Source organism: Ipomoea triloba, chromosome 8, assembly GCF_003576645.1.
Source record: "Ipomoea triloba cultivar NCNSP0323 chromosome 8, ASM357664v1".
Lineage (NCBI taxonomy): Eukaryota > Viridiplantae > Streptophyta > Magnoliopsida > Solanales > Convolvulaceae > Ipomoea > Ipomoea triloba.
The window spans coordinates 13,856,934-13,872,303 of record NC_044923.1 but is presented as its reverse complement, the minus strand read 5'-3'; the positions used below and the strand labels follow the sequence as shown (position 1 = coordinate 13,872,303).

General features: G+C 34.5%; 2 protein-coding genes across 9 annotated transcripts; one reads left to right on the top strand and one right to left on the bottom strand.

Moving 5' to 3' along the window:
• Nucleotides 1–713: 713 nt before the first annotated feature.
• Nucleotides 714–3,821, bottom strand: LOC116026990. Its single transcript, XM_031268417.1, has 4 exons — nt 3,590–3,821; nt 2,289–3,506; nt 1,899–2,192; nt 714–1,780 (listed from the first exon to the last, which is right to left on the bottom strand). Exons 1-4 carry the CDS (start codon nt 3,819–3,821, stop codon nt 714–716), a joined length of 2,811 nt encoding a protein of 936 aa, XP_031124277.1.
• A 4,773-nt stretch (nt 3,822–8,594) lies between these two features.
• LOC116027861 lies at nt 8,595–14,821 on the top strand. Of its 8 annotated transcripts, none has more exons than XM_031269626.1 (11): nt 8,595–8,901; nt 9,397–9,504; nt 9,603–9,983; nt 10,269–10,385; nt 10,716–10,798; nt 10,885–11,339; nt 11,514–11,686; nt 12,263–12,348; nt 13,369–13,502; nt 13,914–14,222; nt 14,568–14,821. In XM_031269626.1, the coding sequence occupies exons 3-11, from the start codon at nt 9,639–9,641 to the stop codon at nt 14,756–14,758; spliced, it is 1,893 nt and encodes a 630-aa protein (XP_031125486.1). In that variant the 5' UTR covers nt 8,595–8,901; nt 9,397–9,504; nt 9,603–9,638; the 3' UTR covers nt 14,759–14,821. The 8 variants fall into 8 exon arrangements, with proteins under 8 accessions (XP_031125486.1, XP_031125489.1, XP_031125485.1 ...); XM_031269629.1 differs by having other exon boundaries at nt 9,392–9,504; nt 9,610–9,983; XM_031269625.1 differs by having other exon boundaries at nt 9,392–9,504.
• Nucleotides 14,822–15,370: the final 549 nt, after the last annotated feature.

Genomic DNA, 15,370 nt, shown 5'->3' with positions numbered 1-15,370 from the left:
TCTAATAAGTTAAGGAAATTGATAATACAAATATTACGTTCATAATTAAAGGAGATTAAAAAACTATGATAATTATTTCAAACACAAATTATTACGTTAATTCACATATTATTACGTCCATACAATTATTAATTATACAAATTATTCCAATTCACATATTATTACACATATAAAATTATATGCTAATAGTTACTTTTATGGTAATTAAGAAATTAATTCACACATTATACTTTTATTAACTTTTTAAAATACTTTTCGTAATATAGATTTTATCTAATCAATTAAGAAAATTAATGGTACACATATTACGAACATAATTAAAGAAAATTAAACATACACATATTACAGATATAATTAAACGAAATTAAACATATACATATTATTTTATTAAAAATAACTAGTAGTTGCACCCATGCGATGCACGGCAATATATATATGTAATAAATGGAATATGGTTTAAGAAATTTGTACTAAATTTTTGACTAAAAGAATGAAAACAATTTGTGAACGGAAAAAAAACTGAACTTTATTTAGACATTATTAAAAATTTCTTTATACACAACATTTGTAGTTGTATTCTGGAATGGTACATCTTCACCATTAACCAAAATTTTTAATCCTCTTGGACTGCTTACTCTGGAGACTGCTACGTACATTTGACCATGGTTGAACACCGGCTTCTTCAATAACAAACCCACGTTTCTAAGTGTTTGTCATTGACTCTTATTTATTGTCATCGCATAAGATAGCATCAACAGGAATTGTTTCCTTTGAAATTTAAATGGCAATCTGATATCTGAAGGTGTTAACGACATCCTGGGAATTAAAACCTTTGTTCCTGCATTCGTTCCACACATGATCTGTCCTTCCAACACATGATTTGCCAATCTTGTAAGAATAAGTCTCGTGCCATTACACAATCCTAAACTGTAGTCAATATTTCTCAAAAGCATAACTGGTGACCCAACTTTTAAAGTAAGTGAATGGTTTGGTACTCCAGAACAACGCAGACCATTTAAAAACTCAGGAGTGTGCAAATTTGATAACATATCTCCATTAGAGTTTGACTTGCATACAGAGTCACAGCTTAGATAAGTCTTACCTTCACCGGAATTATGATCATTCATGTATTGATTGATGCTATCCACAACGTCAAGAGTTGGAGCCAAAATAGCACTATTCTGTAGATCTGTAATATCATTGTGACCACTTCGAAATCTAGGGAAAGTACTTTCAGCAATTGTAGCAATTGGGTCACCATTACTTTTGAGTGAAAACTGATCTGGAATGGTGATTTCAAAGTCTACGTCTCTGGAATTACCAAGAACTCCATCACCAATTTGAGCTATCCATTTTGCAAATTCTTCAACCTGTTGAGCTTCAAAATCTGACTGTATTTGTCTTAGGCGTAGGTTTTGAGTTAGCCTAAACACTTTACATGATCTCCATAGATATGAAGAATTTATACTTGCAGCAACAATGTCTTGCCTTGTTCCCTTGGGTATTACTGGTAATATTTGTCTGAAATCTCCCCCCAAAATAACATTTTTCCCACCAAATGTCGTATCTAAACTATTTGGATTCTTGCACCTTAATAAATCTCTCATAGTTCTATCTAAAGCTTCAAAACAATGTTTGTGCATCATAGGTGCTTCATCCCATATGATCAATTTACAACGAATAATTAACTCTGCTAAAGGAGTACCTTGACTTATGTTGTAGGTTGAATCTTCATGAATCGAAATAGGTATAGCAAACCTCAAATGCGCAGTTCGCCCACCTGGTAATAAAAGAGATGCTATGCCGCTTGAAGCAACATTTAATACAATCTCACCCTTAGACCTTAAACCAGAAGACAATGCATTCCACAAAAAAAGTCTTTCCAGTTCCACCATAACCATAAACAAAGAACAACCCTCCACTGCTCTTCTCGATATCATCAATAATCTCATCATATATCTCCCTTTGCTCTCTAGTCAGCTGTTTAACCAGCAACTGGTTCTCAAACTTCATACTATCGCAATCATATGCCAATTCCTCTTGTATCAAACGATTTGTTGCCACTGAGTACATGTCAATATTTGGTGTTGGCATAGGAGCAAAGTCACTCAAACTCTTACCCATAGCAGTTAAGATCTTCTCAATCTCCATCAAGGCAAAATTTTGTATGTCGCTATTGTTTAGCACCAAATCTGCGAATTTGAAGTTTTATTAGTAAAAATTATTTTATTCATTATGTTTTGTGAACTTGGATATTGAAAATGATATAAAAGAAGTGATTACAATACCTGGTTTTTGCAGCGTCTTTCTTATATAATATTCGGCATCTTCTGACAAATGCTCCCAAATTGTTTCCCAAACAATCTCTGGTTTTCCAATTGAGTTAGTCATTAACAATGTCACAAACAATCTCCTTAGATTAGATGCTGATGCCCATTCACTTGCTTCTTCAATTGCATCTACATATTCTTTATCATCATCAACTAAGCCTCGAGCATAACATGCATCTCGAAAATTCATGAACTCTACTCCATCAACGGTCCTTATATCTGCAAAACAGGTTGGACCTCGAACTTGATTCAACAAACATCTCAAGTAGAAAATTTCTCCCGTACCAGGTGGTACATAGAAAATACGACCTATTGCAAAACCTCTTTGCCTTGGTTGCCATTTCTTAACATCTTTCTTCCAAACAAATTTTGTTGGCATTTCAGCATAAGTCAACTTCCTAGAATGTACAAAATTCTTATTAGCTTCAAACCACTCCATAAACATGCTTTGTGCAATGGTTGGTCGATTTACTATATTATCAACAGCATCATCATCTTCAAATATAACACTTTGTTGATTGGGTAGATGGAAACTTAGGCGCTCAACAGAAGGAGACCTTAACTGTATATCAAAGCTAAACAGTCTCCAAGAAGCTTCACATGGGGATATGTATCTACAATCGTAGAACATATTAATTTCATCAATAACCTTTGTACTTTCTTCTTCATCACTTGTTTTGTAGAATTCAGCTGTAACATGATCATGCCCCTTATTGACATATTTGAACAGGTACTTGATTGACAGGGATTGATTGCACCATTCTACATTGATATGAGCTTTGTACTTCAACAATAAATGTCTATTGTGCGGTACCACATACCTGTTGTCTAATGTAATCCCGTTTTTCATAATGGTCCTACCATTATCTCTCCTTGTATAGATAGGGTAGCCATCCTCATCAAATGTTGAAGAATTAACAAATTTCTTCGGGAAATGTTTAGAACAACTGCCATTAACCATACAGGGAGAAGACTTTCTTGATGCTCCACATGGGCCATGGATCATAAATTCCTCAACTGCATTGAAATAGGCTGGATCGCTACTTTTGTCTGGTATTTCTGCTGAAATTATAGAATCTAGAGATCGAAGTCGTTCTTCATACTGAAACTTGTCTAGGAATAGTAAAATGTGTGCATGAGGGAGACCTCTCTTCTGAAACTCAATGGTATATATGACTGTGACATGACAAAAATGAATTATAAATTATTATACACATAAAAAAAAAAGAGGCTAACAATTAAAAAGTAATAAGAATTACCTCCAACAACTTGTCCGAATAATTTGTTTTTCCGATAGTCGGTGATCAAAGCATCCAACTTGATCTTGAAAATTCTACATATCACGTCAGGGCGGTCAACAGGTTTCAAGTTATTGTTCTTTAGGAACCTTTGAACCTCTGGCCATTTAGGGTTGCAAGTGAATGTAATAAAAAGATTTGGATAACCAATCCATCTACATATGGTCATAGCATCTTGATAATTCTGTATCATATACCTCGCCCCGCCAGTAAAACTTGAAGGTAAGATAATTCTTCTACCTTGTGTTGAAGGATCAACCTCTCCACGTGTCAAAGCATCAGTTAAACTACCATAACTTTACATCGTAAGCTTTTTTGGTGTGTTCTAATATAAATGAGGCGGCCTGCTTCAACCATTGTATAGCCATCCACAAGAAATTGTTGGAATAAGCGCTTTGCATGCAATAAGGTAGAGAGCTCTGAACTTCTAGAATGAATCTGGTAACAAAAGAACTCTCTTGGGCTAATCCTTTGCCTTCCACCAGTTGTTGCCGTTTTCTTTATGGTAAATATCTTCCCGGTAGCCATCTTCACCATAAGGAAAGAGTAATGGGTTCTGAAGTGGTAAATAAGATGGATTCAATTCACTAATCCTTTGCAATTGACCACTATGAGTTTCTACTAAAATGTCACGCTCCCTCATGTTTGTATCAACATCTCCAACAATTAATGCGGCCACTTCAGACACTTCAGGTAAATTGTAACTCTTTGCATCTTGTTTACGCTTTCCAAGCAATTTAATCCTAACCTCTACACGTGGATTCCTTTCAATTTCTGTTTTTGCAATGCGAAAAGACTTGACTAAAACATTGTGCTTATCCAACTCCTCTTTAATGACCTTGACTATATCAACATGAATGTCAGTTTGCTCACCACATCCCCTACAACAAATACAAAACAACATTAGAAGCGTTTTAAATAAGTGTCAAAACGATTATAGATGAAAATGTAACGATGTTTAATAAAATAGAAATATTAAGTACCTAACTGCATTGATACGATTTTGTAGCTCATTAGCAGTATCATAAATGTACAATTGTGCAAAGTGTGGTGCGACGCCTTCTTTGGGAAGTAGGCTGCCCATCAAATGATAATTTTGCCCATTCAAACGGAAAATAGGAGGCCCAACACCCTTGTTAACGTTGTTGTCAATCCTTCCACCCATAGACGTGAAGCAGAACATATTGTTGTAAATCCTAATATTGTGTAAGGATTGTTTTGACATCTCACCGTTGCCGAAAAAAAGTTCTTGAATTGGTTGTGGAGGCAACTTGATCCGCGGCAATGTGATTTTCCCACTATTACAACAGACAGAGTACTTCGGGCGACCTTTTGAGACGGTTTTGTTTTGTCGCTCCTCAAACCAAAAAAGCGCGCCACAATGTTCACATTCATGAATGCAATCTCCATGATCAAAATAATCATCTATAAAGGAAAAGACTCATTACATTAAAAAACGGCCGAGTACAAAAAATAAACATTTAAAAAGGAAAAAAAACTCATTATATTTAAAAATCGCAGAGCACATATAAACTCAATATAAAATGATTACCAGTTGAAGAGGCAATTGATGGTTGGGAATCTTATGACATTATAAGCAGAATTAGGTCCCCTCACAGTGCCCTTTTTGAAACCAATCTTAAATATCATAGCCATTCCACTCAGAATCTCCAATTCTGGGGGAATCCGAACACCGACCTGAATACAAAACTGATTACTACACCATTAAGCAAAAAGAGAAGTAAAATTAGATTATATATAAAGTTACTCTTACCTTAGAGTATTTTTGATACAGCAATGATGTCGGAACACCTACCAGTTCAGCAACCTCCCTATCCCACAAATGGAAAGGAGCATCACCTGTCCTATCCACGACCCTAACCAAAAGTTTGTACCTAACAGTTCCTTCCACAAATTGTCCTTTACACTTTGAACATTTCAAAAAGCCATCATCATTGTCTGATAGTTTCTTGTTGCAACCTGGCTTCATGCAAGATATGTAAAACCATTTTCCAGAACCTTCAATACCCATTATTTCAGCAGGAACATAGAAGTCATTATCCTGAACATGTTAAAAAAAGTTTAACATATACACAATAGTTTGATAGTTGGAGAGGAAAAAATTAGGAATTAAGTACCTCTACAGCCTCAAAAACATCAGACAATGTACTAACAATTACTGCACCACTCTGGAATTCACTTGGACCAGTTGACTGGGACAACACAGTGGTAGTACTAATACTTTTCACTGGAGAAGTGTTAGCAGCTAACCTATAGGAATCAGAAAAGAAGTGAAATATAAGACTCGAGAGAATCCATTAAATATACAGTTTGGTTGTAGAAGTACTTACTTTGATCTAAAATCAACAAACTCAGCAAAATTTTGATTAAACCAAAGCTGTGTGGCATCATATGATGAGGTAATCCTAACTTCACCTATTAAAAGAATAATGTTAGAGAGAGTATGTAATTGAGGTCAATTAGTATTGTGCACTGAGTTTTGTAGAGAATACTTACCATTCACTACTTTTGCCCTGCAGAGCTGTATTACTACAATGAGTGGCTCAGCCAAATTAGCATTGTAATAAGGAAGAATGGCAGAGACATGGTCATCCCATACTGTGCACTTCAAGGTATTGTCCCTAATCAAACCATGTCTTATTAATTCATGCTTACAGTGATTAAATATAAGAAAAGTAAGATTTCAAACTTACTGTGTATCAGCAATTAGAAAATCAATAAGTCAAGATGGCTTTCCACCAATAATTTTGTCCAGTGGTGAATATATTTCAACAACTTTGCCTATTACATCTGAATAATTACAGAGAGGAGAAAAAAATATTAGTTGTGCAGATTAAAAGCAATAGAAAATATTACACACAAAAAAAAAAGGAATAGAGTGGAAAAAATGTACCAAACAGCTCCTTATCATCAACTTGATCTGGCTTTTTCAAAGATTCATATGTCTTTAAACGAAACATACAAACAGGAAATCCCTTTGACCTAATCTGTTTTACTTCTGTTTCGTAGGTGAATTTGATGAGGAAGGGATGCTGTGTTGTCTTGTACAGGTAGTAGTTCTTGACTACCAAGAAGTTTTTGATGGAATAAACCTTGCCCTGTTTAAAAATCTGTCTATATTTGGCAACATCATCTTTTGTGGTATTTGCATTTATAAAATCTCCCTAGTTAAGGCACATAGATGCAGTATTAATATTCACATACACAGTTAATATTTGTAAAAAAAAAAAAAAAAAGCTCTATAAATTAGATTTTTTACCTCAACATCATGGAACAAAAGTTCCAAACTCTTACTGGTTTGAGCCCCCCTTACTTCTGGTACTTCATAAATTCTTATTACTCGTACTCTGATTGATCTCTTCCTATGAAAAGGACTAATATCTTTTACAGCAACATATTGTGAAGGCATTTTCGAATACAACAAAGACAGTAGTGAAAGGAAATTTGGTGAGTGGTTCGGCCGGGCATATCCTTAATCAATGAAAGTATATATATAGTGTTTTTGCTATTAATGCTAACAATTGATTAATGTGAATATCAGGTTTTGTATTGGAAAGCTGAAGAGTCAGCTCAAAAGACTTGAGCAATAAATGTTTGTAATCATTTTGATTTTGAAATATGTTTCTGATATGCAAAATTATCACGTGTAAAATTTAAAGTTCTGTAATCTCCATTTCATGGTTTGTAATAATTTTAAATGTTTTTGGGTTATTTGATTTACAAATATGAATTTTACATGTACATACATATATAACAAAGTATATGTACATATCCAGGTACATATACATATATATATATATATATGTGTGTGTGTGTGTGTGTGTGTGTATGTATATACACGTAATGATTAACATAATGTGATTACATGGTTTATATTTAATCTGACAGTATGCTTCCATATGAATTGATTTGTATTCAATAAGTACATGTATGTATGTATATATATATATATATATATATATATATATATATATATATATATATATCATAAATACATAGTCTGGGAATCTGGAAAACACAATCAATTAGCCGACTATGTTTCTTATTTACGTTGGAAATAGGGAATAACAATTATCACATTTGAGTTCAAGTAATAAGATCAGTATGAACAACATTAAATAAGTGGCCAAATCGGCTTGCATTAAAACGCGGTCGTTTTCTCTGGGCGGGAAAACACAACAGGAAGTTGTTGCTTTATTATAGAGTTAGATATATATATATATATATATATACTCCTTAATTACCATAATTATTCAAATTACATTGAAATCATAATTGGCATAATAATAATTAAGAATAATATATACTCTTTAATTACCACATACTAATCATAATAAAACGAACTTATTTATATTGAAATTTATTATAATTTTCCATGCCCATATAGAAAATTAAAAATATAATTTTCAAGTAAATATATTAAACACTAATATACCAATCTTATAATTTTAAATAAGTATAAATTTTTAAATATTATAATTGTTTATAATTGCATCATTAATTTTATTATTTAAATATATAATAAGGAAAACACTAGTATATATGTATGTATATATATATATATATGTATAGGTCCTTAATCAGGTGAGAACCATGTCCCAGGTGAGAACGTAAGGACAAATCCAAACCGTTGATCTAGTAGATCTAACGGTTGAAATAAACAATATTTTGTAATATTTATGAAAATGACTCCGCTCATTTTTACTTATTTCTCATCCGTCATATCTTGCAGATCAATGGTTTGGATTTGTCCTCATGTTCTCGCTTGGGTGCATAGTTCTCATATGATTAGGATTTATATACATACATGTATATATATACATACATATGTATATATATACATACATGTATACATATATATATGTATATGTATATACATATATATATGTATATATATGTATATATATATATATATATATATATAAAAGGATTGCCTCAGCCGAAATCCTAAGGACTCAAATCTCAATTCCTCACTCACGCCTCTCTGCGACTCTGCCTGACTGCCTCCAACGACGTCCGAACTCCGACCCTCCGTGCCTTCACCCTTGTGCCTACTCTCGTCTCTCTAGTTTCTCTCTCTCCCTCAGACCTCAGTCCCTCTCGGCTCTCGCAGTCTCGCTCGTCGGCCCGTCGGTTTCAGTCTCACGCTCTCAGCTCGTCTAGCTCGCCGGAGGTCGGAGTCAGTCACCAAGCTCGTCTTCCCCGTTCTAAGGCGCTCAGGCAGTTAGGCTCTCAAGCTTCGTACAGTTCTGGTGAGTTTCGTTTGTATTGTAATGCAATTTGTAATTTTTATTGCTAGGTAATGCTATTTGTTCTAGTATAGTTTTGGTAATTTTATTGTAATGCTATTTGTTGATTTTGTTCTAGTATAGGTAATTTTTATAAATTTCAATTCAGTGTTTCAGTTTTTATAATGCTATTTGTTATAGATGTCAACAATGAATTCAATGCATACTGTTTAGATTAATTGATTATGTATAACTTATAATATCTGAGATTTTATATACTCAGTTTTGATTAACTTTTGGATGCAAGTAGCAGATCTTGAATCTGAAATGTATCTTTTAGTTATGATTGAAGATTGAAGCATGTTCAATGATGAATTGAAAATTTGGATTGTGTTATGCTGTTATCACTTATTCTGTTATTCACTTTGTTTTGTTTCGTATTGAATGTGTTATTATTTATGAAGTCATTGCAGTTTATGAATTTATCAGATTTGCTTCTCTGTCTTTGCCTCAGCTCAGACCGCTGCCCCTCTGCCTCTGCCTCTGCCTCTGCCTTACATTTGCTGAGAAGTTTGAACATCTGCTGCTGCAACTGCCACCATCTATCACTACTGTTTTAAACCCCTGGTGCGGTGGTGCCACTCTGGTGCATGTCAGATTGGAGGTTTTTTTTTTTTAATATAAAAATTTGAAATCTTGTGGTAATTTTCCTAATTTGCTTTCAGACTGCAGTTGCTACTAGTTCTTGCCGTTCTCAATCAATGGAAGCCGAAGAACGGAAAGCCGAAATTGAGAACCCAAAACGGAGGGTTCGCATGCGGCCGCATGATGATCTTAACTCTTACCCGAATTTGTTGTCAGAGGCCAGGAGAATCAACAGTGTGATATTAGCCAAGGCCAAGCCCTGCCATTGCCTGAAGCGTGGCATTGGAAGCTTACAAGGAGATCTCACCAGTATACGCTCTCAACACCGGAAGAAATTGCGGCGGCTACTGCTGGTGTTGCTGCGGCGGCACAACTGGGCCGAGGCGAGTGGAGTGTTGAGTTTGCTTCATAAAGGGACTTCTAAAGAAATAGCTATCTCAAAGACTCGGGCTAAGTTCTCGGTAAGTTGTATGTAGTTTATTTCTAAATTCTATTTTTGATTTACAGTTGCATTTAGTTAATAGTTTGTATGTAAGTTCTGTTTTTAATTGCATTGTTGTATTTTATTTTATGTTTTGCATTTTTAGAGTAAATTTAAAGAAAAATTTCTTTTGTTTAAAAAAATTCTTGAATTTTAAATGTTAATGTTTTCTATCCTTATTAAATAAACATTGTGATGGTCATGATTTAGTTTTCATGCATTGTGGAGCTCTTGATTTAATTTATGTATCCATATAATATTTTAGGCTACTTTGGAAATTCTCAGACATATAAAGGGTGACTCTATCAGCTCAAAAAAGATCCAGAATATATATGGGCTATGGATGACAAAGCTTGGGCCTATGAAGAATTGGCCAATGAAGGTAAAGATAAAACACAAACTTTCGGTCATCTTTTTTCCTTCCTGATGATGCATTTTTTGTTAGGAATAGATTGTGTTTGAGTGTACCCAGAAAGAAGCATTGATCAATCATTTTTGCACAAGTATTGCATTCATTGTGTCACACAAAGCCCCTGATGATTTTGTACATGCAAAATTTAAACTTGTTCATTGTTTCGTATAATTTCATTTATACTGTTGTCTGTTAAGCATGCTATTCTGGTGGAACTAATACAAGTATTCAGTTTGAATATGTCTACTATTGTAAGTATTTACAAGCTAAATATTTATGATAAACTGAAACCTTTGACAGCACAGAGTTGCAGTTCAGTTGGAACACAACCTTTTTTGTTTGACAAGTAAGGAGATGGATGGTGCATATCAAGCTGCTTTAAGGTATAATTCTTGAGATTTGCTAAGTCAGAATTTACAAATGAGTTTGAGAAGTATCTAAACTTGTTGATTGCATATGGATTCATCAGTCTAATGCAGGAGCATGGTTTTGAGGGTGACCCAGTTTGTAATTTAGTTGTGGGGTTGACATTTTATGAATTATGGTATTCTTCTCTTCCAAAAGAGATGCAGTTGGATAAACACAATGAATTTGGAAGCAACATGCAAAGGGATACATTCAAAGACAACATGTGCATGTCAATTGTGGATTCAAAGGGAGGTGATGCCCCTGAAGGTCAAGAAACTAATTCATTGGTACAATGTGATTCCAACACCTCTGTTCGGAATGATAAAGACAATATGGATGCTGATGTCAACCAACATGGAGAAGGTCCCATGGACATTGACAACGATCCTCAACAAAAGGTGGGCCCTGATGGTTTCCAGCCACAAGATGTCTCTATGCACTCTACTGAGAGGAGTGAACATGAGAACTCAGATTGCAGCAATTCTCCCCCATCCCTCTCAACTTTCTTTGTTCATGGTGAGTGGAATTATTTTCCTAACGGCTTATATATATTTTGACACTTTAAAGCTCTTTCTAATATTGAGGTTGCCTTTCTAGTTCACCTACATCATATGTTTCTTCTTTTTTGGATGCGGAACATTGATGTATACAAGTTATAAGAAATGCTGTAATAGTTTCTCTCAATTATAGGTCTGCCACCATGCCTATTGCCTATACAATTGCCTCAATTGGATAACTTAGAGGAATTATATGATATGCATAAGCAATTGCGCAATGATCAGTATAACAGTGCGGTAAAGTTTTTAAGCCATGCTGTCAACTCAATGCCACCGACACTTGAGGCTTTTCATCCTCTGGTTCAGGTAATTTAGACACTTTATACATATGATTTGTGTAATATTGAATCAAATGTTTCAAGTTAGCTTCTTTTCTTGCTTCTTTAGTCTTTGGTTCTTTACCCTTTCCTCATTTCAAAAGTAGAAAAAGGTGTTGATAGTTTTTTTTTTTTTTTTTTTTTAAATTGTACATCAAGACAGAATATCTGACACCACCAGTGCTTTGTAGTTTGTATTCATACATTTCTTTTGCTACTACTTTGTAATGCTTGCAGTGCCTGCCCTGTTGTATATAGACAAGCATTGCATTTCAAATTGATTGTTTTTGGCCTTTCATGACTCACAATTTCCTACTTTCACCTAGAGGCAATGGCACAATGCTTCTATTCTTTCTTTTTTTTTTTGAAAACAATGCTTCTATTATTAATTTGGCTTAATCAATCCTTTCTTTTAGTGCATTTTATCATATGTATGCTAGTGAGGCAAGCTTTTTTGCACAAGACTAAATGGAAAAAAGAACAGTACAAATAACACAGAAACTTTAGGTGTTTGTGCACTAAAATATAATCATGGTAGCATAATGGTTTGATTTTATCTTTTCAGCTGCTGCTGCTTGGGGATAAGGTTAAAGAGGCTCTTGATATTGTTGAAAAGTTTTCTCCTGACTCAAGTACAGTACTCCATTTGAGGTAATAATACCCCCTTAACCCTTTCCTTATTTATTTTTCTTAATGATTGTTGTCAACATCATACAAAAGCTGAGAGGACATGAAAATGTAGCTATACATAAGTGGACTAAATACAATTAAACAATGAGAAGATAATTATACGATTGAAAATTTTGTTGTGTAATTAGATGTCTTGACATTCGTGTACTGTTGCAGCAGATCTTGGAAACACTATGGGTGTTGCTGTAGTTAGTTGCTAAAGTGGTATTTGCTCTGTAAATTTACGTTGCATCATTTTAGAGAAGTCTTAGATTTAATGAATGTGGCTCACTCCTTTTACGGGTATCCTTGATACTTGAATTGCCGTTTCAGTCTGTTTCCTCTATGGTATGGTAAATGTGTTACTTTTGTTTTTGGAGACATTATGTATTCTAGCACTGCCTTTTATCTTTGCCTCCCTTTGGCCCTCTGCTCTGAAACTTCTGTCATCTTTTGTAACTTATCCTTCTCAAAAGATGTTCACTACTAGCCTAATCTTGTATTGAAGTGGTAGGTTTGAAATTTACTCATTTTCATTTCTGTCATCTTGTTGGAACACAATTTTCCGGTATTAACCATGGTGTAGATTTTAGTAAATGTGTTTATGAGCAAATAAGGAGTGCAGTAAAGGAAATGGCATGGAAAATGCAATGCGGGAAAATAACCATGGGTTAATTGGTTGACCTAAGAATCCACTAGCTCTACCATTGTCTTGCCTTTAAAAAAACCCTAGTGTTGCTATTACTTTTCATCTCACTTCAGTTTCATTCTTTTACAATAACCCCTTTAAATAGGACAGAAGGTAGGCTGAGTATAGTGGACATAGATAACTTCAATGATCACATGACATCTTCACATTCGATCTGCTTATATTGTTATATATCCAACCCAGCTAGATCAATGCACCACCACATCTCATTGCTCGTATCATGCCTCCTATAAGATTTGCACAAGCTAGAGATTTATTTATGGTTTTATTGATATTTGGATTCTGATTTGCAGACTGAAGGCTCATCTCTTGGAACATTTTGATGGCAACAACCATGCCAAACTTGCTACATGCTTTGAGGATATATTAAAAAAAGACCCCAGTTGTAGCCACTCATTGGGATGGCTCACCAACTTACATCGTAGAGGTATGGTCCCACATAAACCTATGTGCTTTTGTATATCCTCTGAACAATATTTCCATCATGATTTTTGTAAGGTATTTCTTTATGAGGCATTATGATGTACATAAAAAAAATGGGGGGTAACCCCAGCCAAGATGGCAAGAGATCCACACTTGTAACCACAAGGTCACAAGTTCGAATCCTTACCTCCTTGGTTTGAGCTGGTTAGCTATGGGTAACCTATTCTGGTTTACTTTCTTGTGGTCCTTTGGCAGTTAGGGTCACAAGGCGGGGTTTACCTACACTCTTAACTCGTGACAAGGGTTGTGGGGTTTCCCTCGTCATAAAAAAATGGTGCATGAACTTGCATCCATTTTCTTAACTCTCTCTTGATTCTCCAAGTTTGATTTGGAATTGCTTTGCAATTAACCTCAGGGGACTATAGCACTGAAATGCTGGTGGAAATGATAGCTTTGAACTTAGATGCTATATATGCAAAAAGCAACACATGGAGGGATTTTGCATCGTGCTTACTGAAGCTTTCCCAAATTGAAGGAGACAGTGCATCGATCTGCTTTAATGGTGGTGATGGTGATGGAGTGAAGCCAAAATTTTCAGGTTATATTAGTCGTGTTCCAGAAATATTCATCACTCCCGAATCAGGAAAATCTTGGAGGTTTCGTTGCAAATGGTGGCTTACCCGTCACTTCAAGCAGAGCATACTTGTGTCTGATATTGCTTCAGGTATCATCGTGTTTGACAAAATTGCTTACTGTTAAGAGTCCCACAATGACAGAATATATGGGTTTATAAGGCCATGGGTTAGACTAGCTAATTGATTGGATTCAATCTTTTTTTTTTTTTTTTTTTGATTGGATTCAATCTTTTATTGTAGTTTACCCATGTGCATTATAGCCCAATTGAGTGACCCTGGCCTAATTTTAGTTTATAACACTTACTAAGGTGCCAAACCCCCTACCATTTCTTCATGATATTGTGAATTGAAGCAGGATTAACTCTGATTTTCTGGCTGCTATAATAATAATGTATAATTCAATTTTCAGTAGTTGAGTTTCTTTTCTGCACCAGGTGATACAGAGCTCCTCACTTACAAGGCAGCGGCAGCATGTCATCTTTATGGCCGAGAATTTGGATATGTTGTTAAGGCCAGCGAGTTCTTAAAGGAAGAAAATATTTTGGATATGTTGGTTGTACTAAATACGCATGTTAACAACTCTGTTGGATTTTATTTGAATTTGAATAGGAAAAATTTGTGTTGAAATGTTTTGGCAAAAAGGCATTTAAGTTATGTGGAATGGGTAAATACAAAGTCTTTATATTTATTCCGAAAGAGTTAATACCATGTGTCGTCTTATGAGTATAGTGATTTTGTCAGGTTTAGTCTTAAACTTTCAAATTGACCATCCGTGATTTTTTGGCTTTCAAATTGTTACCATCTATGGTTCAAGTTAATCACCTATGATCCTTTTAGGAGGATCTCGACTAGTTAAATTTTGAAAGTTGAATGATCATTGGTGGTTAACTTGGACAATGGATGGTAACAATTTGAAAGTTGAAAGACTCAATTTAAAAGTTTAGGATTAAAAGTTGCAAAATTATTATACTCCGAGAATTCCATATGGCATGAACTAAATCTCATCAAATTTATAAATTTAAATCAGTTTAGTACCATAGTGAGAGGGAACATTTTTGTCCATAAGGGGTGGATTGGGGGCAAATGTTATTTGATGGCACTATTTGACTACTTGCTTGATTGGTTTGCGGAAAATATTTGAAAAAGAATAAAATTTCGATTTGTAGAAAATATTTGAAAAAGAATAAAATTGAAATTTTATGGAATAAAAATTGTTGAGAAGATTAATTACATTGTT